Source organism: Pezoporus flaviventris, unplaced genomic scaffold (assembly GCF_033815535.1).
Source record: "Pezoporus flaviventris isolate CSIRO_AGI_PZ_B2104156 unplaced genomic scaffold, CSIRO_AGI_Pfla_v1 ptg000036l, whole genome shotgun sequence".
Taxonomy (NCBI): domain Eukaryota; kingdom Metazoa; phylum Chordata; class Aves; order Psittaciformes; family Psittacidae; genus Pezoporus; species Pezoporus flaviventris.
In genome coordinates this window covers 8,517,736-8,541,647 of record NW_026892584.1, presented here as the reverse complement: position 1 = coordinate 8,541,647, position 23,912 = coordinate 8,517,736, and the positions used below count along the sequence as shown (strand labels likewise).

The 23,912-nt window shown below is 39.5% G+C and overlaps 1 protein-coding gene across 1 annotated transcript in view; it reads left to right on the top strand.

Annotated features, from left to right (window-relative positions):
* Positions 1-1,108: 1,108 nt before the first annotated feature.
* The window catches only part of PLEKHA7 (pleckstrin homology domain containing A7), a 163,823-nt gene continuing 141,019 nt past the window's right edge, over positions 1,109-23,912 (top strand). Inside the window, exons 1-3 of the mRNA XM_061464260.1 lie at positions 1,109-1,308; positions 1,431-1,507; positions 1,668-1,725. Coding sequence (XP_061320244.1) covers positions 1,226-1,308; positions 1,431-1,507; positions 1,668-1,725 — 218 coding nt within the window. The 5' untranslated portion in view covers positions 1,109-1,225. The remainder of the gene's footprint in view (positions 1,309-1,430; positions 1,508-1,667; positions 1,726-23,912) is intronic.

The following is a 23,912-nucleotide window of genomic DNA, read 5'->3' as shown; positions in this document are numbered from 1 at the left end:
GCAGCCTCTTTCCTCTGTTTAACATGACCCTCCTAAACCAAGCTAGCAAACACCCCATTCCCTGGCTTTTTTTTCATTGGAAGAAACAGGTGCAGACTTCCCCACCCTGACGCTCTTGGCTTGCAGAGTCCCTCTCTCCTGCTGCAGTTACCACTCCTGCCAAGCCAAGGCACAGGCTGCGACTCGCCATTGCCCACTGGCTGGCACAGAGGACTAGAGGAAGAAGCGTTAAGGCTCTGATGTGCGGCAGCCCAGCCACAGCACCCTGTGCCTGTCCCATCCACTCTGTCCCTACTGCGTATTCCCAAGTAACCTCAGCTTTGCCTGAGGCACCCACCTCTGTCCCTTGTGCAGCTGTAGCTTCCCCCTGCACAAGCACCAGTAGAGACCTAATGCCACAGGTCTGAGCTGGGAGAGAGTAATGTGTAACTTAAATTCACCTAGCAGGTTTTCTCATGTTACCATTTCCTCCTTTTCCAGGTCACTGATGAACATAGGGATTGGCACAGGTCCCTTGTGATACCAGCGACAGCTCTACTTTGTCAACTACCTGTTATTGACTCTTTGCTATCTGTTAACCTTGACAGCAACTGTCCCCCGTACCTGAGGTTCAAAGTCCAGACGGTCTTTCCCTCCTCACCTTTCACCACTTACGAGAGTGTATCCCGGGACACGGTAGAAATCAAGTCACTAACACACCTGTACTTATCCTCCCTTTTGACACCTCCTGGACAGCAGCTAGGGCAGGAGATTCACCCGGCCTCTTCGTGCAGCGAAGAGTGTCCCTAAGGATGTGCACCTTCCCCGCCGGACCCTGCAGCCGCTCTCTCCCGCGCGGTACGCTGCTCGCTTCCCAGCCGGCCTGTCCCTGCGTCTCGCACGGGGGCGGCCGCGGGGCCGCTGCGTTTCTCCCGGGCGGGCGGGAGGGGACGAGGCCAACAGCCCTTGGCGGGACTTGGCCAGGGCGGGCGGTCGAGTGCTGGGCAGTGGCGGACAAAGCTGCCGGCGTCACCTCAAGCTCCCGCCTCCGCGGGCTCCCCGCGGCAGGCGCCGGCCTCCTGAGGGGCGGGAGGTGTCGCCCCCCACCCGTGCCGGGGCGCCGCGCCTCCAGCGGCCGCGGTGGCGCTGCCGAGCAGAGCCGGGCGCTGGGCGCCGAGCGCCGGCCGCCAGCCCGCCCGCACTCCCTCCCCGGCCGGCCGGCTGGCTGGCTGCGCTCACGGCGAACATGGCGGCGACGGTGGGGCGGGACACTCTACCTGAGCACTGGTCCTACGGCGTCTGCAAGGACGGGAGAGTCTTCTTCATCGAGTAAGGGGGAAGGGGTGGGGGGTGGCCCTGCTCCCGCAGCTTCCCGCTCGCCTTTCTCCCTTCCGCCCAGCCGGCCGCACGCAGTCACTAACAGGTGCATGTTTTCCGCTTCTCCCTCCCAGCGACCTGACCCGCACCACCACCTGGCTGCACCCTCGCACCGGGGAGCCCGTCAACTCCGGCCACATGATCCGCTCAGGTGGGTGCCGGGGGGCGGCGGGATGGCTGCACCGCTAACGGCTGCTCCGCTCGTCCTCCTCGCCTCCCTCCCCGCGGCCAGGGGACCTCGGGGGCCGCGGGCGAAGTTCTGACCCGTCCTTTCCCGCTTTCTTTCTTTCTCTCTCCCCGCTGCCTTGCAGACCTGCCCCGAGGATGGGAGGAGGGCTTCTCGGAGGAGGGCGCCAGCTACTTCATCGAGTGAGTACTGCCCTGCCCTGCCCCGCGCCGGCCTCCAGCGTTCGATGGCGGGGGGCGCTGGCGGCGCGGCCCCGGCCCGCCCGCCGGGACGCCTCAAACGCCGCGCCGCTTCCGTTCCCCCTTGTGCCCCCCAACCGGGCACGTCCGCCGGTTTCATTAAAGATCAGCGCGAGGGAAAGTGACATCGCCGTGGGTGCGATGGGAAAGTTGGCTGCGGGGAGCGGAGGGATGTGTGGATCCCCCTGGCTGCTGCGCTCTCGCTGTGGCTAGCAACAGGTTTCCCTGGAGGCAGCTCTTCAGTTTGCTGGGGTTTTTGTGCATTGGTTTATCCCCCCTCTTCCCCCCTTCTCTCTTCCTGGTATTTAAAGTGCGGTTTGTGGCAGGTGGAGCGACTCGTTGCTGAGCGCGGGTCATGGTCAAAGGTGGATGGTTGGTTTGGGGTTTTATTTTCAGCGGCTCGTGGCTGTGGGTGCAGCACTGGGAAGTTTTGCAAGCAAAAAGCTTTTTCAGTGTTTCTTAACACGGCTGAACACATGGAGTTGACTTGTCTGAGCTGGTGGTGGCCACCGCATCTTTCATGTAGCATATCTTATTCAGAGAACAGTTAAAAACTTGAGATGTTCTGCCTATTTAAGGCTCTTTTACTCTATGAGATGCAAGCAAGTTGAAATAAAATAGGATAATTAAAAGAACTTCTTTCAAACATTACATATATAAGGCTTTTACAGATGTGAGCCCTGACGTAATAGTGGAGGTTTAATCGAATCAGTAAAATTCTGTTGCATCCTGGATATAAGAGTTGTGTGTCAGTTATGATGTCTTCGTATTTTCCTTTGAAAATCTGAGTGCATGGCAAATTCAATGAAACTGACAGAAAAGGACTGGGAAACAGTCTATATTGCTTCAGTGCAGAATTGGAGCAGTTAACCCAGGTATAGTCCCCTATAACTGCTGACAGCTGTCTTGCAGATGTTTGCTTTTGAAAGGCCTGCAGAGCGTACTCCAAAACCTTTGATGAACTTCAGGTTTTTAGTAAAGATCAAACTTCAAAACTGTACTGGGCTAGGTGAAGGAAAACATCATTAATAACCTCACATGGTAGGATGTTTATTAAATAAAATTTCCCATGATTCTAGAATGTTGGTTTTTTTTTTTCCCTATGAAGGACAAAAATGGTAGTCAGTCCCTCTTTGGCAGAGCTAGAAAATTCCTTACAGTGCTGGTCTGGGCAGTTAGTTTAGCCCTCAGTTTGTGAATAGGAGATAACAGCAAGGCATTGGAGAGCAGTTGAATACCACTTATAGCATCCACCCTTTAACTGTGGCCAGCCTGTTGAAAGAAAGGAATAGAATATTCTTCTGGTTCTATAGGTGGCCAGTGGAAATCTCTATTAAGATAACGTAGGAGTCTGTAAATGTAGTGTAAACAGCTCCTTTACACAGGTACAGCAACACAAACTTCTTTTCTTTGTAGGAATACATCTATGTGGTTTTAAGTCCTTTCTAGAGGCTTACTAGCGCAATTTTAGAACAGCTTAGATGCCTTTTCCCAGCTGCTCTATCTGGAAGACCATTCTCATGCCTTGTTTGTCAGGCAATTATGAAACTTTAAATTTCTGATTTATGTTAAATGTTAAATTACAGTTGTGTGCAGCACATTGTCATAACTTGTGCTAATAGCATTCTTTAGCTTGGGCTGGGATTGCTGCAGGAAAGGCAATAAAGAATGGAGAGTGTATTTTACAGAGTAATTGGATAAACTTGACTATCTTTAGCCAAGCAAAGTTTTGTGAGGAGCAGTAGCATTTTTTTTTACATAAATCTGTTCATCTGTGCTACTTCAGACCAGAGATTCACCTGATACAGTATCCTCTTCAGCAGTAGTACTTCCCCCATAGCATTGCTCTAGCCTCTCTATTTTCAGCTCAGAGGCTTTCTGAGCCTAGTGGAGTTTCTCAGTTTTATTTCTGTGAACCTATTGAGCTATCCTTGTGCTCAAGTAAACATCAGCATCCTTAGATGAGGCTTTCTATACCTCACTGCTCTGTTCCTTTCTCCTATGTTGTTTCCACGTGATGAGTTCTCAGCTTACAGAAAAGGTTACTGGTCCCTAAATGCATGATTTCACATGTTGTACTATTCAGTTTTCTGGCATTCCAGCTCACAAACCCATGAGCTCTCCCATGTAACTACCCAGTCCTCCTTATACTCGTGGCAATTTCCAGTCTGGTGTCATCCACAGAAATTTCATGAGCACATTGTCACTGCATGGCTACTAATTTATTGAAGAGTGTCAGGAGGAATGCTACAGATAACCCCTCTCTCTTGTGATAATTTCCACTATTAATACAACCTATTGTAGTTTTTCCTCTTTGGTCAATTTCTTTATTAATCTTATAAGTCTTATTTCTATTTTAAGTATTATTTATTATTTCTTTAATGAAATTATTTCAATTTTAAATAATTTCATGTGGGACACAGTATCAAACATTTTATGTAGACTAACTCCACTTACATAAGTGATTTCTGGTACAGAAATCAAAACATTAGCTAAAACATTGGATGTGAGCTATCTTTGACTTAAAATTAATGAATCCTATGTCCATTTTCCATGTCTTTATTACTTTATTTGGTACTACGGACAACCTTGAAACATCACATAATAAAAGAAAGGTTTATAAGCTGATCAAGCTTAATATCAAAACCAGGTACACTTTTCTTTCCTTTCCACATACTGAGAATTTGAAAATTGTCGGAACTCCACTTCTGTGGTAGAAGCTTTCCAAATTAATGAGCTCTGGTTTATAATGGTTTTTGTATCTTAGTGCTGTTCTATAGTTAAGCAGCTGTGTTGTAGTTTGAGGGGGACTATTTTTCATTTGGTTATTTGCTTGAGCTGTTTATCTGAAATCACATCTCTTAGTTTTGTTTTGCCCAGCTAAATAAGCTGTGTTCTTTGTCCAGGCCTTTAAAAAGGACCCTCTGTCTGATTATCCTGTGGTTATTCTCTACACCTCTTGCAAAATTGAGTCATCTTTGTTGTGTGTGAGTGAACAGAATCATACATTGGAGTGAGCTGTTGTGAGACTCTTAAGCAGCAAAAGTGCTTTCTTGGCTCTAAAAGTTTCTCAGTTTTCTACTTTTTAGGTTGTTTGCCTATGTGGGGAAGACACCCACACTGACACCACATGTGAATGCTGTCAGTTTACTGACAGATCTTTCTGACATCTTTCTTTTCCTTTGCTGCTTTAACTTTTAAGACTGTAATTTATATTAGGAAGCCATCTATAAAGCTACATTCTAGTTCTTCCCATATATGTATGTGCATGTCTTCCTGACTGATTTTCTCTGTTCTTATTCTTCAAGTTTTCTTGGTAGTTGCAAACTCTATTAGTGCAGCACGTCCTTTTATCCTAAAATCACTAAATAAAACATTCATAAATAATGTATAAACTGATTTTTCTGGATCTCCATTTAGTAGTTTTGGTAAAGTCTCTATGTCTAAAGGTATCATGGGTGTTGTGTTTTCTGATTTTGAGTGCCAGGGAAAGCTTACATTACTCTTTTCCATTTCATTTGTTTGTTTGTTTGCTGATGTTTTTAAGGGATCTTGCATTTGTTGGGCAATGGCTTTATGTTACCAGTCACTGTAGAAAGGTTATTGCTGAACATATGTTGAATCGAATGAGAAACTGACAGTGCTTGGTCTGGTTTGTTTCTGGTAGTTAGGTTGCCAATGGGAAGTGGTAAGTGATTGGCAGACTCTTTCTGGGGAAGGAGATGTGACATGCAAGAAAAATGGTGACTGATGGAAAAACAGTGCATGTATGCATTATTATGCAGGCTTTTGTTTCCATTTGCTTTTTATCTATTCCTGATCATCCAGAAGACGTAGGAAAGTCTGGAATGGTTCTTTTGTTACCTTCTTACACCTTTGAAAGATTGAGATGAGTATTGATGTCAAAGGAGCCATTATTCCAGTATTCGATACCTAACTGGCTTGTATTAAAGTACGTTAAAAAAGTGTACTGCTACTAGAGAAGTTGTTTTAGGATGCTGCAATAATACTGCACATGTCAAAGGTAATACTGCATTCAAATTGTAGCCTAAAATAAAGAACAAGAAAGCGGAAATTAGCATTTAAATATCTGAAGTTAACCCGTTATTTATTTATGAAGTTTTTTTTTTTGGTCCAACTTGGCCTCTTCCTTAGTTTGAGTGGATGACCAACAATAAAACTTTTTATGAAATCACTATTGTTCATGCAATAGTCTCTAGCTCTTTGCAACTGTTATTCTTTAATTCTTTTATTTAGGTTTTACTTTGCTTAGAAAATACAAGTTCTATGTGTTTCGTAGAATTGTAGAATCGTAGAATCGTTAGGGTTGGAAAGGACCTTAAGATCATCTAGTTCCAACCCCCTGCCGTGGGCAGGGACACCTTACGCTAAATCACATCACCCAAGGCCTTGTCCAACCTGGCCTTCAAGTAATTAGAAATAGTAAAAGAGCAAAGAACACCCAAATTGAGATCTGCCTTTGTAACTTTGTTTCTGCCATGCCAAATGCTTACGTTCAGTACCAAGTCACTGAAAACTATACAAGGGCTCTGATTACTCGGTGTGGGCTATAGATGATACCCAACTGATGATTATTTAATCACAGAAGCCCAAAGGGAAAGATACCATCTGAATTATTGAGTTCAGTCCTTTTGATTATCTAAGAAGATTGTCTTGGAATCTTATTTCTAAATTTAATCAACAGGTTTCTTCTGCCCTGCAGAAATTCCTGTCTTCCCCACTCCTAGTTGGGTATTGAGGACCGTTTCTTTTTTGTGGTTGCTTAGGTGGGTTAAAGCACTGCTTACTGTATTACCTACTTAATGTGTTTCATGGCCTGTTGTAAACATAAATCATGTTTTTGTTTTTTTCTTGCTCTGTTTTCCATGATGGTTATTGCTGTACAAGCAAAAGGTACTGGAACATTTAACTACTGTAAGGAGTAGTGATGTCCTTCATCATGAGATCTTCAGTATAGGTTATGTCCTTTGTAGTTCCTCAACCCATGTTTAGATAAAAGGTCTCAATTTTTAAGTAAGTACATGAACCAATACGAAATTCACCTGTGAGGGACTGGCCTGTGAGGTACTTCACTTTGATATTGATGTGTATAACTAGTTTGAGTTGTGTGGAGTTCCTGAGGTGGAATAAAAATTATGTAGCTGGAACCACATGAAAACTTCACCAGCCAGGAGTGAAGATGTTTACATCATCACTAGCAAATTTGAGGACAGTCTCTGACAAAATGAAAGGACTTTGTGTGCTGCAAAATGTCATGGAGAAACTTTCAGGGAAAGAAGCCTGGACTAGTTCCACAGCAATGGGTAAAGCTCTAGTTGGGGTAAATCTTGATGGGCACCATCTGCAGCAATTCGTAGGTTATGACTGGTTACTAGAATTAAATCAGGAGTTGCCCTTGAGGGGATTAGACTTCATGGAAAAGCGGGTATGAAATTGAGAAGTGGAAGAAAAATGCTGGAACTGTGTTGAAGGAGGAGGGTAGGGAAGCTGTCCCATCCTGCAGTTCTGAAGCGATGGATGGTCTTGAGCGGCCTCTACTGGTTCACTGGCAGGAAATGAGGCAGCCAGAGAAAAGCTCCCACGATGCAGGTGAATCTGTGTTGGTGTTTATTGTTACTATTTTTTAATTTCTCATAAGACAGTGTTCCATTTGGGCAATGGAAGAAAAAGGAACTATATGCAGTAACAGTAAATAGTATTGCTTGCATGAATTTCTCTATATCTCTCTTCTTGTCCTTTATTCTCTGGTTCTGGGCTTGATCAGATATCCTGTTCGATAAATTGTGTTCTCCTGGGTAGTGAACAGAACTGAGCTGGGAATATTGGACCTGCTGGGTAAATAGAACAGCTCTGTTTCATTCAAGTGGTGTAAACAATTAAGTGTCCTTTTTCAGTGACAGTTAAAATGAGAGATTACTCAGTAAAGAGTGAAGTAAATGCTGATAAATTTGTACTCGTGCAGAGACTGCTGATGAATGCAGACAGCAAAAGAAGTACTTTGTAGTTTAGCTCCCAGAATGCAGGAAAAGGGTATATTCATGCTGCCTGAATTTCAGAGCAACCTCTGGAAAACCAAGCTTGGAACTGTGCATAAGGAAAAGGCCATGCGCGGTTTGATTCAGCGATGTATATGAATGGAGTACTGTGTACGTTCCTTGTGAGAGGGAGGAGTGTATAAGGGTAGGTGCTGGGTTTTGTTTGTTTTTAAGGAAAGGCTGCATCAAAAAAAGTACTTAGCTTGGTTTGTGAATCCATGTTTGCCTTCCAAAATACATGTGTTGGAAAACTGAATTTTTACTACAGGGAGGCCAGCAAGGGTAGCATACACTTAAAGCATAATTCCCATTAGATTGAGGTGTTTGAGTGTTGAACACTTCTGAAAATCAAAGTTGGCAGGGAAACAGAGGAACATTCTTTTGTTCTGGTTGGGGTTATATGGCTTACATGTATTGTAGCTCAGAAACAAGGGTATGAACTGGTTCTTCAGAACTGCCAGCATCCACATTTTGTTCAGTATGCATTCTAGCTTCTTTAACATGAATGTGTCCGTCATTCATTCAGCCTCTTTGCCAAAGTAGTGTCAGCTTCTGCTTTCATTTAATCTTTGCACAGGTGAACATGCGCATATGTTTTAGGAAGCTGCATGTTGCAGTGAGGGTTTTAGTATTTCTGAAAATGTGTCTAAAATATAGAGATTAGAAATAAATACAGTTGTACTGAGTAGGTATTACCATAATCTTAAAAATAGTTTTTTAATAATATTGTATTACATTTCAGACTGCTTTTAGAAGTGTGCAATAGTCTACCGCATCAGATGAGGAAATAATCTATTCAACGCTTTTAATTTTGTTTTACTTTTTATCCATTATCTACCAGAATAGAGAGAATCTCAAATATTTGGGATAGCAGAATCTTGATATTAATACTACACGTTTTGTTGAATACTAGTGCTTCTTCAATATATCAGTAGCTGTTAAACACTCTAGCAACTGGACCTAGCTAAAAGGATTATCTGTCTACAGGCAAATGTATCATGCAAGATGTTTTTGTATTTTATAATGAAGTACCTTTTCTAGGCAAGTGAGGCAAGACTAAACAGTCTTCGCAAGTGCTTTAGTGAGAGAGAAGTGCATGCTGTGAAGTACATGGATGAATTTTTGTTGTTTTTTTTTTTCTCCCAGGTTCTATGCCCTGCATTTTCCCATCATCCTGTTTGCTGCAGAGGGTTTATACTAAAATGAGGGTTTTTTTACCTCACAGCCGATCAAAGTTTGCCATCATCTCAAATATTTACATTTCATCAGTATAGATTAATGTACTGCTTCAGTACTGTACTGCTGCATCCCTGCAAAGGCCAGCTAGAATAATGTGGTGTCACATCCAATTCTATCCAGTATGAGTGTACTTTCTATTTTACTGTTAGATCTAATTTCTTTTGTCTTTGCCTCCTAGATATGCTGTTTTTTTTAAAAAAATGGTTTGGTTTGTGGTGTTTATTTATTTATTTTTGACTTTGTCTTGAGTAACAGTAAAGGATGGGGCTAAAACCTCATTTTATTTCTAATTTGTCTTTTCCTGCAGCATTATTAGACAGTTTTATGAAGTCTGCTTTGAGATACTGTCCTTAGAAACAGAAGTTTTAATTTAAAAGCAGATTTATAATTAAAGATGTTAAAATCTAAGAAGAATCTGGTCACATGCCCAACCCTTTTTTTTTATTGCCTGCCATGTAGTATTTGGCAGGAACATCACGGGCTTGTCTAGACAGTTATAAAAGCTTGTTACCAATGTGTACTAGGTATGTGATTTTCTGCCTGAAGTTTTCTGTTTAAACCCTTGTTTTCCTTATTGCTTATCTGTGTCTTTAAAGGTTCTATCTTTAGTTTAATAGAAAATACAACCAAGAGTGACAGAACACTGGAACAGGCTGCCCAGGGAGGTTGTGGAGTTTCCTTCCCTGGAGACATTCAAAACTCACCTGGACACATTCCTGTGTAACATTATCTAGGTGTTCCTGCTCCGGCAGGGGGATTGTACTAGGTGACTTTTTGAGGTCCCTTCCAACCTCTAGCATACTGTGATACTGTGTGATACTGTGAAAACCACCAAAGCTTCTGGAATGAGATTTGGATACACTGCTGAATTTGGATACACTGCTAGATTTTATTTGCAATTCTTTGATAAGTGAGGACTTTTATTATGTTTTCTTTCTAGAAGCCAAATATCCTGAACTAAGAGCAGAGTACTGAGCATTTTGAAAATACATGTTGATTCTGCAACCTGTAGGTGATTTTTTTTTTTTTCAGAAGCTCTGCATAAACTGTGATTGTCAAGTATGACTAAGCAGAAGAGCTGCTGTTAATTTTCTACTTTATTTAATCTGAAAAAGTGTAGTTACTGGCTTTTTGCAAACTCCAATTGTTTCAAAATGTCATAGTTTCACAGTCATCCTCAAACAGGAAAAATGCTTGAGCAGCAGCTTCCATTGAATTTTGTGTTTACTCGGTTCTTTGCTCTTTGCAGTTACTCCTCTGTCCTTTTTCTAGGCAGAAGACAGACTCATTTTGATTAATGTAGGATATCGATATTAATGTAATGGAGAGAAATGAAAAACTAGAATTACTTTGTTTGTGAAGCAGTATAAATCAGAGTGCAAAAGTCAAATGCAATTTTTTAAAGTGTCTTTTTAGGCTAATTTTTAGGTGTTTTATATGTGTGCTCTACATGTTAACCTTTTAGGGCTTCAGTTCAATGCCTGCTTTGGATCAAAGGAAAAGAAATAAGGCTTATACTGATACCTCAAATAATATATCTCTTAGATCTGTTTCAGCAGAATGTTTAAACACATCTGCAGACAGAACTAAGCTAATGAGTGTGATTCGCTGTATGTGATTTTCACTGATTGGTCAAGCAGCATTAGTAATATTTTCTTTATATTTTTCTTAAGATCAGGAGTTATAACATTAGGTGTTTGCATGGTGAGATAAGACTGACAAAATCTAGATGTAGGAAGTTGTTCCACGTAAGACATGGTGGTTCAAAACCATGTTCAATTGCCTGGGATAACTTAAATTAATAAAAATTAGCTGCAAAATGGTGAAAACTCTTTTTCTTAAAGGACGGTTATCACATACTTCATCTTTATTGTTACCACCTCATGATCCTTTTATTATCCTTTTTATTTTTTATTTAAAGCAAGCACTTTGAGAAACATGCCATTTTTTTTAATGTGAAGTTGTTGCTTGCTTTCCAGTTAAGACAATGATATTGTCAAGTGGCTTGAATAAATATTTTTATTTCCTTCCTTGCAAATCATAAGTTGATGCTGTTCTTTAAATGCTACTTTTGTGCTTTGTTAGTGCAAGGATTTATTCCTTCAACTCTGTGCATATTATTACCCCTAGTATTGAATTTTTAAATAGCCTGACCTCTTTCCTTTTGCTTTTCCAGTTAGCTATGTAGTGAGTTGCTGTTTGAGCTCATTTATATTTAAAAGGAGAATAAAAATCAATGACTTATTTTTACTTGCCACATGGGAAATCATTAAATGAGATTCTTTTAATGAACAGATGACAGGTATCAAGTTAGGCTTTGGTATGCTCCTTTAACAGTGTATTTAGTCCTTTCAGTTGAAATATGAAGTGATAAATCTTTACTTCATCATGGTGTTAGAATTAGTGTAATAGATATACTTCAGTGTCACTGCCTGTTTTTTCTCCTCTTAATGCTGTTTTGTTTGGGAAGGTGGACAGTCTCCAGATGAAGTCTTGAGAGTTGCATTTCCATGCCTTTGGAGACTATTGAATTGTTGAAGGAAACATTGAAAGAAGAGAATGAAGGAAGGATAATTGAAATTACTGAGGTCTATGACAATGTCCTTTGACACAAAAGTAAACCAGCATTTGCTTTTATGACTTTCAGTCAGAAGCAGTGTTCATGTTAGATACTATAGGTTGTTTCAAGTTTATGGGGGAGTTACAATAGCCCCTTCCCTTAAATCTATGTCCTCTTTCTGCAACTTTTGCTGTGTGAGTACTGCTTATAAGGAAGTTCATGGTGTTTTCATTTTTTGATTGACCAGGTGCAACAGTCAGCTATTTTGCCTGAAATCCTTGTCATTTCACTGGTTAAACATATGGTTCTGGTAGTGTAAAGGTAGCTGGGTAATGAGGTACCCAGAAAACTGCAGAGATGAGCAGGTGAGGCTCAAGTGAACGATGGAGCTCTATATGTATCAGCCACTGCTGGGGAGAATTAATTCTTGAGTGAGTGATGGACAGAATGTAAAATTTAGTGATGTTGAAGGGTTGGAAAGCATTGGCTTAAACTAGCTGCAAATAAACTATTAAATGGTATTGATAACTAAGGTGGGTTAAATACAGAAACCAAGGAGGAAAATTGAAGTTTCTGTGTATGGATAATGTGACTTTTCCCTCATCAGAAAAGTAGGGGAGCTACAGGAGCCTAATTTTTTACAGCTCATCTTCCTCCGTAGACCTAATAGAGGAACTACATTTAGCAATTTGAGGGGTCTCTCTGATTAACAGTGTGCTGCTCCTGCGTAACTGTGGTAGTCAGACAGCAGCAGCAGAAGCTGACGTAAACTGGTTTCTGGAAGTCAGATTAAGTGTTGCCTGAAATATTCGAAAGAAGTAGTTGTAGATTGTGTTTTTAAGTAGTGAGTAGTGTAGCTACAAGAGTTTTTGAATTACTGCTGTACAGAACAGAATTTTGTTTGGTTAGGGAGTTGAGAAGAGTGTTTAGTCTGTCTTACGGCTATTTCCTGAGTGGTTTCTGTAAATATGATGAGAAACATTGTAAATAGGCCTGCTTTTTTTTTTTTTTTTCTCCTTTTTATTTTCCTTTTTTTTTTTTTCCAGATAATGGCCTGAGTGAATAATGTTTGCTTCCTTTAGAAAGAAAATTTTAAATGATTTATTTCTGATTAATTTTTAATATCTCTATGATTAGAAGTACAACAATCCATTCTATTAATGAGATGAATAAACTGTGAGAATTCTAAATGCGGTATTGCAGAAAGAGTCAGTTTTCCCCAGAATGTGAATGATAAATTAGCTTTTTTTCTTTTCATCTTATCTTTTAGGAATTTCATTAGTGATAACAAGCAGGTTTTATACCTGCTGTTTGGTCTGTATAAAGATTTTGGATGAAACTGAATTAGTGAGACATGCTGAAAACGCTGTTCTTGGTGAATTTTGGCATTTGTAAAACATGTAGGTGAAAATACAGAATAAATCTAACATGATTATATGTTCAGATGATTTAATGAAGTTCTTAAATATTCTGTCACAAGGTTTCTTCATTCTGCAGTAGTACAAAAATCTGGGAGACTGGTGAGACCTCTGGAAATATATTTAAAATTCTACTGTGTTATTTTCTGTGTTTTATTCAGCTCAGCAGCTTCCATGCCAATTAACTTGACATTCCATTTATTTTGCTACTGAAGTTTGTAGTGAATATGAGAAACTGCAGTGTCTTTTCTACCAGGAAGGTGAATAGAAATATGAAGAAGGTAAGAATTCAGAGTGATATGGTCTGTGAAAAGTACCCATGTGAAGAATTAGAGTGGAGAAGTAGTGTTAGGAAAGCTCCAGTCTTTCCACCTGATTTGGAGGTAGTGTGCTTGTTTCTCAGTTGTTTTGTGACCTTCTTTATGTTGAGTTCTATTTCAAAAGCTACAAAAAATATATCTGGACATCCCATGTTGGGATGGATTATTGTGATTAAAAATGAAACTTTCTGGAAGCTTTTAACTACTTGTGGGATAGACAAAACAATTTCTGACTAATGGTAAAACTTAGTTTTTATGGAGGAGTCAATAAAGTTGCCATTAGTTTAACTGCTTCATTATATCTTCATAAATGAAATGCTATTTATGAGATATACTCTGCTTAACCATTGAAGAGCTTTTGCTTTGGGGTTTTTCTGAATTTTATATATGAAATCCTTCAGTGGGTATTTCATGTCACACATGTGTTTCCAGAAACAAATGTCTGTTGATCTGGTTAGAGGTCACAAAGCAACTTACATTGTGGCAGGAAATATGTGGGTCCCCCTTTGCATTTAGCTTCTGAAGTGAGCTAAAATAAAATGTCTCTTATTAGTATGTGATAAAAATGATGCTTTTTTTTTTTTGAGTGCTTCAGATAATTTTAAGTAGCAAATCTTAATTTAATTTTCTATTTTCAAGCTGGTTTTAATCTAGAACCATGTAATTTTTTTTTCTTCCATTCCTAGTGGATCATAAATTGCAAAAAGAAAAAGCAGGTTGTGTTCCTAGTATTTTTCCTTTGCTTCTGACATAGCTGTTAACTGAATTAGCTGAATAAGAAGAGGAAATATTTCCTCTGTGCCTGTCCAGAAGCTAAAGCATTAAAGAGACTTTTGAAAACTGTTTAGAGGTACAGGAATTACTTTATCACAGTATCTTATGGGCAAGTTAAATTAACAAGGATGGTGTTAAAATGCAGAGTTTGTGATACAATAGGAAGGGTTTGTATTGAAATAATCATAGAATCATAGAATAGTTAGGGTTGGAAAGGACCATTAAGTTCCAACCCCCCTGCCATGGGCAGGAATACCTCACACTAAACCATGTCACCCAAAGCTCTGTCCAACCCCATCTTGAACACCACCAGGGATGGAGCATTCACAGCTTCCCTGGGCAACCCCTTCCAGTGCCTCACCACCCTTACAGTAAAGAACTTCTTCATGTATGCATGTATTTTGAAAAGCTCCTGATATGGTCTCATATAAAGGTCTTGAAAGCAAGTCTTGACACTTCATCTGCTGTTAGGAAAAAAACAACCACCCCCCCCCCCCCCCCCCCCCCCGGAATTTTAAAGGCTATATGTTAAAATTGTTATTAAAATAATTATTAAAAATTAATATTATTATATCTTTGTCGTTCTACCTAAGATTGCTTTTATAGTGGCTTCCATTCTTTAAGAAAGATGCAGGCTTCTCATCTTGGAAGATTTGGACAGTGAAGATATTCCCTCTACCTAATTAGTTTGTATCAAAGTGCATTTATGTTAAAACACATTTGTAATGATGTAGCTAGCATCTCCTACCCAGGCAAAAGGCTCAAGCAGGTCACATACTGTCTAGTGGAGGGTTTCTTTGTATCTCATGGTGGATTAATAAATCTTCTGAGAGATGAACACTTGCTATTTTTGTAAAACAACATTATAAATATGCTACTTATTGAGACAAATGGCTTTGAGGAAGTATTTCTGTAATGGGTATTTTTCTTGATGCCAGGAAAAAACAAGTTGTATCTCTTTTTGAAAAGCTTTGGAAAATGGTGGAGCAATTCTGTCATAAATCTTTCCTGGAATTTATGCTGTTTCAGCTACTAAAAGGTCAGTCTGAGATTTACAGTGAACTTTTAGCTTGCAGATGTTGTTCTGTTGTTTTCCTTTCATTTTTAAAGCATGGGCCTTTACCATTGATTGGGGTAAAGATTCTTTTCGCTAACTCGATACTCAGATAGACTAGGGTCACTGTTACAGTGAAGCTTAAATTAATTTTTTTTTTTTATTTTTAAGGTGGATACTTGTGAGGATGGCTACTTTCTTGACAATAGATGTAACAATTAGAAGAAGGACTTTGTATTTATTCCTCTCCTGTCGTGTTTCAGATTGTCCTTTAGAGTTCTCTAGCTCTCAAGTTGATACCTCCTACACCCCACCCCCCCTGTTGAAAACAGTTTCTACAGGGCATGAAAAACGGCTTTAAGTTTAGGTAATACTTCTCTGGAAATAAACTTCTACATGACTATAAGAAAAGCAGTTTTTAGAGATGTTCTGTTTTGGAATGAAGCTATTTGCAGGTTTGGAAAAAAGGCAGACGAACCCACTCAAGTGGGCTACTGCTTAGTACATAATAATAATAATAATAATAGTAATAATGTGAGGGGTTTTTTGTATAGGCTTCTCCTTAGATTGCCTGCTAAAGAAGTTTACCTTAAATGTCATAGCTGGCTTTTTGAAGTTGACTTGTATAAGGATATCCTGTGTACTGTGTTGTCTTAATTGCTCAGAGTAGCTGCAAACAACTGAGGTGCCTGCAGAGCTGAATACTTGCCTTCTTTACACAATTGGTACTAGGGATGGTGTAGATACTATAACTGATGGGAAAGGGTTCCTAGTTTCAGGAGAACCAAGGTACTTGTGACCTGTGTAATCAATGCCATTTGTTTAAACATGCATACACTGAAGTGAAATTGTAAATGACAGACCTTCTTAGCATTCAAGTGTTCAGGGGTTATGAGGAGTTATTTCCTGTAGGGGTTGGGAAATGGTGTTCTCTGCCAGAATGGGTAGGCTGGTGCTCTGGAGAGGAGATTTGCTGAGTCAAGATGGGTGGGTACAGAGATTGAGAATTTCCTTCCAGGGTCAGAAGATAGAGAGACTAAGAGAGCTGCAGACATCCTAAGGCATCACTTTGTTAGTGATTTGGGGTAAATTACAGAGAGAGGAATTCTTGTTAGTATATTCCTGAGGAAGGCTGGTTGAAGAGGAAGACTTACATGGCTGCATACCACTGACTGGAGACTTCTCCCTTCCCGTCTTAGGTGTGGCTTAACAGCTATTCTAAGGTAATAAGGAAACATGCTGATTTCTTCCCCAGCCCATACTGCTCCTTTTGTATGGGTGTGTGTGCATACATGTTTTCTTATATTCTGCAGGCAGTAGAGGAAAACTGCATACAGCTGTATGGACTGCAGTGTTGATAGGTTGGGATCTTGACCAGATAACTGGGTTTGTAGATGTTCCTGTGGCTTTGTTGGCTTTTACTGAGTGTCTGATAGTTAGTTTTCCTTTTAGATAGCAAGACAAGGATGTAGAAATAGACACAAGCTAGGATAACTCTAGGAGGAAATGGTGATTTATTGGTTTAAAAAGGGATGAAAAGCTTGGTTGTACCAAAAACCACCACCAACAAAAAAACCAGCAACAACAAAAAATGCTGTTGGGCTGTAATACTGGGAAGGATGCAGCTTAGTGACTCCTGATTTTCTTCCCTTTGAGAATCTTTACTGGAAATGCCGCATGAGCAGAATGATAAAAAAATACCTCAAATCCTACTCATCTCCCATGTTATCATGCTGTGCTGGTAAACTGTCTCACCATAATCCTGTGTGGTTTCTGAGCTGTCTGAGCAGCTTTGCAGCGTGGCTAGCAGGGCTTTGTCCTGAGGAATCTGCACTTATGTTCAGTGGCAGCGGTGTGTGTGTTTCCATGACCATTGTGTGAAGTGTTCTACAATCTGGGGGGGGGGGGGGGGGGGGGCAGACTGATACAGAAATACAGGTTTGGTGCATGTATCTGACTCCTCACAGGGCGTCTTGCATCTCAGGTACATATAAACTGAGTTCTGAGAAAAAGATCAGTGACACTTGTCAAAAAGGATTTAATTTTGTAAAGTTTACATCTGTGCTCTTACAGGTGAAGTAACAGTGATTTCACTAAGGACTGAATGACTGCTTTAAAAGGCATTCTTTTCATAACAAGTATCTCAAAAAATTTTCTGGGAACTTGAAATTTCAGTTGTGAACTTTGAAAATACCTTTGTATAAACCAAACATGAATGGCTTCTCTCTGAAAAGAGAAAGTTTCAGGTACTCAAATGATTAAAATGTTTTGTTATTTTCTATTGTCTTTCTATTCCAAGTGGAATTTTGGGTTTTTAATAGTTTGTGAAAGTATTGTGGGGTTTTTCCTCGTTTTTAACTGTTGCACTGAGGTAAAAATACTGGTTGAATGTTTTCTTGTCTGACCAAAATGCGGTGTTTTTTTTTTTCCTCTCAGATTTAACACTTTCAAATTTGCCTGCCCACTCCCGCTGCCCAGTGCGGCGTGTATATCCCCACCAGCTCGCTCTGAGTGCTTGTTAGAAGCAAGCATCCGTGAAGTATGACCGTGCTCTGGGTTGTTACACATTAACTGGCAGCTGAAATATGGTATTCCTATGCTTACAAACAATTGTTCCCTACTTGAACTGTGTCTTTCAAACACAAAGTAACACCTTTCACAACCGGCTGTTTTCACAGGAGCGGGACGAGGGAAACAAGCTGTTAGTGACTATCCTCATGAATAATCTGGCGGGCTGCCCAAGCAGCCCGAATTGCCATCGGGTGGGAAAATGCAACCAAGAGTGATCTGTTAAAGAATGTGCTCTTAACCGTGCTGTATTGTAGACGCAAGATGTAGATGCTAGACTCCCCCCTCCCCTGGCTAGACATTAAGATTTTAGTGCCTGGTGAGGTTTGGCCTCAGTTGAAAGGCTCTCTTAGTGGTTTTTCCTTTCGATTTGCTTGCAAATGAACCACTAAATTAATGTTATTTTTGGCAGACTAAGAGTTAAAAAGCAGCAAGAAGAAAACCTGTGTGAAAAATGCTGCTTTCAAATAAGGCAACTGTGGCTGCCACAGTCACTTTTCTGTTAACTGGAAAGTTTGTCGTGGGCTAGCTTTGTTCCATGGGAGGATAAATCTGCTCGATAGTTGTCTATGATTGTAGTTGTCTTTTGATTTTCCTCTTAAGTCCACTGGTACATTTCTGAGAATCTGTGATCTATGGGGATGAGAGTGAAGCAGCCTTGCAAGTTGTCGCCTATTGTTGGAGATGTCAAAGTGCACAGATATTTCCCAGTGAATTTTTTTTTACATGTATTCCTTAATACGAGATTCAAACAGCACAGATTCCCTTTTCAGGAATGTGCCGAAGTGACAGTGTTCTCTTCCCAGAACAGCTTTCACCAGGAATTTGATTATGCTTAGATTTATGGGAGGGACCAGATCCTCTCACACTAAAACTCAAAAAATGGAAAGTGAAAGAGCCACATAGCCAAACTGGGTTCAGGCACTAATGGAAACTCTGAACAATGCCAGCAGTTCTAGTTTAGCTTATTACGAGCTTTTCTTTCTCATTTTAGTTTCAAAATAAGCCTTGAGTAATACAGTCTTGTCTTAAAACTTACATTGAAAAACCAGAGGGTGGGCTCTGCAGGGTTCTGCTGTGCCACAAGAGGGCAGTTTTGGTGCCAACTGTAAAGCTACTAAGGAATAAATGTGCTTTTAAATGTCTCACTTTGGATGAATTAATCTTGAAAAACAAAATTGAAATGATACATCAGTTCTCCAACCTCCTTAGTTTCATAATGAAGAAAGTTTGAGATCTTTGTTTTCATAGTTTACATGGAATTGTTGAATGGGTTTTGTAATTACATAAAGCCTGAGAATTCATAATAGAGTTGTGTTAGATTCAGTTTTTGTGTATGGTGAAGTTTATTTAAACGACCTGTGTAGTGTTGATTGCAAGGAATTAAGTTGGACACTGAAGAAAATAGGATGCAAAACTGTTTTCCTTTTAGAACCAGTAACTTAATGTGGTTCAGTGTGGCAGATGTGATTATAAGAACAGTTTATACTTTTGTTCTGTTTATATGAAATACAGGACCAATGAAACTAGGTGAAATGTACTGTAAATACAGCACCATAAAGTACTTTAAATAGGGCAAGATATCATCATGCTATTTTGTGGAGTTTGCATTTTATCACTGAAGATCAGTGATACTGTAAATGAGAGAAAAAAACATGCATAGTAAGTTCAACTTGCTGTTTAATTCAGATGCCCACCCTTTGTAGTGGGACAAGCCACAGTTTCAGTAAGCCCCAGAAGACCTATCTATGCCAGTTGCTTCCTCCTTCTACATGAGGATGTCTGCATGAGATTGCTTCATCACAAGCTCCTGGAACATGCATGTACCTGTAACCTGTGAGTGCATATCCTCTTAAACAACACGGAGGCATTCTCCAGCGTGCGCTCTTCTCAGGTGAGAGGCCACATTCATGTACTTCAGTTGTTTTATCTTGATTCTGAAACTTGTCATGTGATAAGGGGGCTGTTTACTCATGAAAGAGAGTTGCAGGAGCAGGATGCCAGGAAAGTTTATTCAAGTAGGAATACGCCTGCCTTTAAGCATTCCTCAGGAAATATGGCTGCAAGGAACAGCATATAAACCAGATGAATTGTTCTGGCAGGTTCAGTTTGTTATGCCAGCTCAACTAATCTTCAGGGACTTTCCAATCTCACTGAACAGAAAACATAATTGTGGTAGGATTTTGTTTGTTTGTTAATTTTGTAGATTGTGGCAATTTAAGCTCATGCTCTTGGGTTGGTGGGCCAAACTTGGGATGAAGACATTAACAAATACTGGAAAAACACCATAGAGAATTTGGAAAGTTGATCCGAAAATTTTGTGGCAGCAAAATGTGGCTCGATGGTTTTAATGTAATCTGTTCTCCACCAAATTCACACTTAAAATAAAAAAATAACATTTCTTTAATAATCAACCCATGCATTATTAGCTTCAAAGATAGCATCAGGTCTCTGCCTGTAAAAACTGAAGGTACGGGAATACTTTTAGCTTTATTTACTTCAATCACTTGGCATTTTTTGCTGTTGTGTTAACATACTAAAATACTCCAATTCATAAATAAAATTGTACTGAAGTTGTGCCTTTAAAAGTCAGCAGTATGCTGTGTGTCAGGAAAACAACTGTGTTTTTATCATTTGGTTCTGCATCATGTCTGCATGATAATGTGAGGGATGGTTGAAGCCTTCTGAATGCTTTATGTGGAGGTGTGTGGTGACACCAATAATTTTTGTACATCAATTAAATAATGGGGATGATGCTTTTTAATAATGCTATTCATTTGGATTTGGCATGGTTTGTATTGGGAAACATGAATTCTTTTGCTGATGTAGTTTTCCATTGGGAATTTTTAAAATTGTGTTGTATATTTTCCCTGAGATTTATGTGCTTTTGTATATGATGTGCCTGGTTTTGAGGCTGGCTTGCCAATAATCAGATTACTTCATTGCTTTTTTTTTTTCTGTAAAAGAAAATTTACCTCACTGGCTTTTTAAAAAAAAAAGTTTGTGCAAACACTGTTGTAATGTGTGCGCTTTGAAAGAGGAGGGAGAAAACCTGAATGTTTTTTTCTTGTGTTTTTTCTTTTTTGGAACACAGTTCTGCAGTGCTCCTTCATTTGAGGTTGTTAAAGAATTTTTATCTTTTTGCAATAAGAAGGTGCAAGTGCTGGTAACTCGTGTTGTTTACCCTTAAGGAAGAGGGTTTCAGTTGTTAGAGTTTATTAACACTAGGATGACAATTAAAAGCATTTTACTGATGTTTATTTTTAAACCTTTCTAGCTTGTTTTTGCATAGAAATGCAAAAATAGCTAGTTCCAAACTGAAGCTCTGTTTTTTTTTCACAGTGTTAGGGGCAACAATCAAAAATGCAGAAAATTGCTGGGGATTTGGGGTTATACCTTCTTGTAGAGAGATTCTGTTAAATGAATAAAGGCCAGGTATTTGCAGTCTTTGTTTGGCTAGCCCTTCTTGGATTTATAAGGCATGTTCATATAAAAAGTACTGTCATAGTTGGCACCAAGTAATTATTGTTTTGGAAGTCTTAATTGAGGTTTGGATTGGATTACTCATGGAATCTCTGTTGTTTTCCCCTATAAATTCTGCTATAAACTGGTGTTGAACTGCAGGGGAAGCTGGTAGAAATCCAAAGGTATACAGCTCTGCAAGAGACGTACTTGCCTGCAGATACATACGTGACTTGGAACTCATATTGCCAGTAAAACACTTTTGAAAAACCCTTCTGTCCTAAATCTAGAGTCTAGGAAGCATGACAGGTTCTGCTAGCTGTATTTAAAAACAAACATACCCTCCCTCTTCCCACACATGCACATGTAGAAATGACAGAACTTAACATTTGCGTCAGCGTAGAACTATGGAAGTTGTCCCCATACACGAAGAAAACCCATGCAGGTCAGAAGTCATGTTTTGGATGGTAAGCTTTTGCAAAGATGTTGCTAGTATAGTAAATATTTCCAGTGTAGACCTGTCCAGCAAATCAAGCAGTAGATTCTGGGGAAGTTCCATTAAAACTTCATGGTTACTTCAAATTAGTAAAGCTCTTGGATGGTACGATAAAGGGCCTTTTGTAGTGTAAAGTATTTGCAGTCAGCCTTATTCAGACAAGACAATGATTGCTTTTGTTTGCATATGTAATGTAAATGGCACTTTTCATGTAAAGATGTTTAACTTCTGGTGCCTTCAGAATGGCTAAAATGGTGGATTATTGAATAGATTGTAATCTACAGACTGGATATTTTTCATAATAGAGAATTTAATATCATAACTTCTATAGAAAAGCATTTGTTTGAAACATCTTAAGTCATACTTTTTTTTTTTTTATGTTTTTGAACTGTTAGAACAGTGAATGGTGTGTGTATGTGCTGCCCAAGAAATTTTTAGTTGTTTGCACTTTGTAATAGAAGAGGGAAATAATTGTGGAGGGTTGTGTGCAGAATGAGCTTTTCCAAGAAATTGTTATGAGATTGTTGGGCTGTTTACTGGTCTGTGAATGAGTAAACGTTAATCTCCACTGTTATGGTTGCTGTATTACTTGGCATTGAAAAAAATACAGTAGTGACCAAAACAAACAATATAGCATTATAGGATATAAGTAGAACATGTCTACTTTGTGGCTTAAAGCTGGGGCCAAATCCTTAATTTGGCCACAATGCACATGTTCTTATTTGCAGTGCTTTTGAATATGTCATGTGCTGACATTCTGTTGTGGACAAAATTAGTGTAGAGAGCACAGTACTTAACCATGGGCATCATAGTTCTGAAAAATCCTCTAGGTGTGAGGGTTCCTCTATGTCCAGGGTTTTAAAAAGGAGAAAGATATTTAAGCTGGAGAAAATATCTGTTTGACTGGAACTAAATATTTTTTGTGTGTATTCCTTAAATACACAAATGGCTTGCAATTTCCACACTTGAAGTAATAGAACAAAACCAAAACAAGTAATAACACCATATATATGAAAGCTTTGCTTCTTTATAAATTCTCTCCTATGAATACGTAAGAACTAGGAGAATAATAAAATTATTAAAACCAATAAAAGTTGTTTTTTGTATGACTTAGGACATGTAGTTGTTTTTTTCAACTTTATCTATGAGGGTGGTGAGGTGCTGGAACAGGTTGCCAAAGTGGTAAAGGCTCCATCCCTGGCAGTGTTCAAGGTCAGGCTGGGCAGAGCCTTGGGCAACACCGTCTAGTGTGAGGTGCCCTCTGCCCATGGCAGGGGGTTCAAACTAGATGATCTTAAGGTCCTTTCTAACCCTAACCATTCTATGTATCTATGATCTCTACATTATTTATTATATTTAGTAGAGATATAATAGATAACCAGCACAAAATAAGGTGTCTGTACTGTCCATATGCTAGTTATATACACTGTTACAGATGTGTGCAGTTATTTACTGTCCTGTTTCCCTTATGGTTATTATGGGAGGGCAGATCTTGAAATATAGTAGGTGATGTCTGGATTTGTTAATGAATATAAACATTATTTAGTGATGACTCAGCTGGTGACCTTGAGAGTACCTTTTTACAAAATGAGATTTCTTTAGCAGTTAATGTTCAAACTTGTTATTCATTTTGAGGCACTGGTTTCGGCCTTAGGTTTTTAAGCTAAATGATTAAATTAGTTGGTAGATTATTGCTTCACAATTTTGCATGTTATCAGAGTTGGGCTTCTGTCAGTACTTAAACCTACCAAATTTATATAGCTAAGCTACTCGAAGTAAGGAAATAGTTCTTGTTTATTTCTGAAGAACATAATCACCATATGTATTTCTTAGGTAATTAGATCCTAGTCTAAAACTTTGTAGAAAGATAGTGTGTTGGTTTTGGTTTTGTATACATGCATTTAATTTTTTGTAGAAGACTTAGATAAACTACCTTGCTATGGCTTAGATTACTATGCCTTATGGTAGTACTGTTGTTCATCTTTGTCCTGTCTTACCTCTTTCAATGTCACTGTAGTATACTTGTTGCTTTGCGCATTAGAATTTGCTAGGTCTGTGTAATTGTTACAGTAGCTGAGGTTTTGTGTGCCCATAAATTTAGTTGCATCATGTGAATATAATTAACTCTAATTATGTGTGCCTCAAAAGTTCCATTCAGTTATCTGAGTTGTAATCAGCTGAAA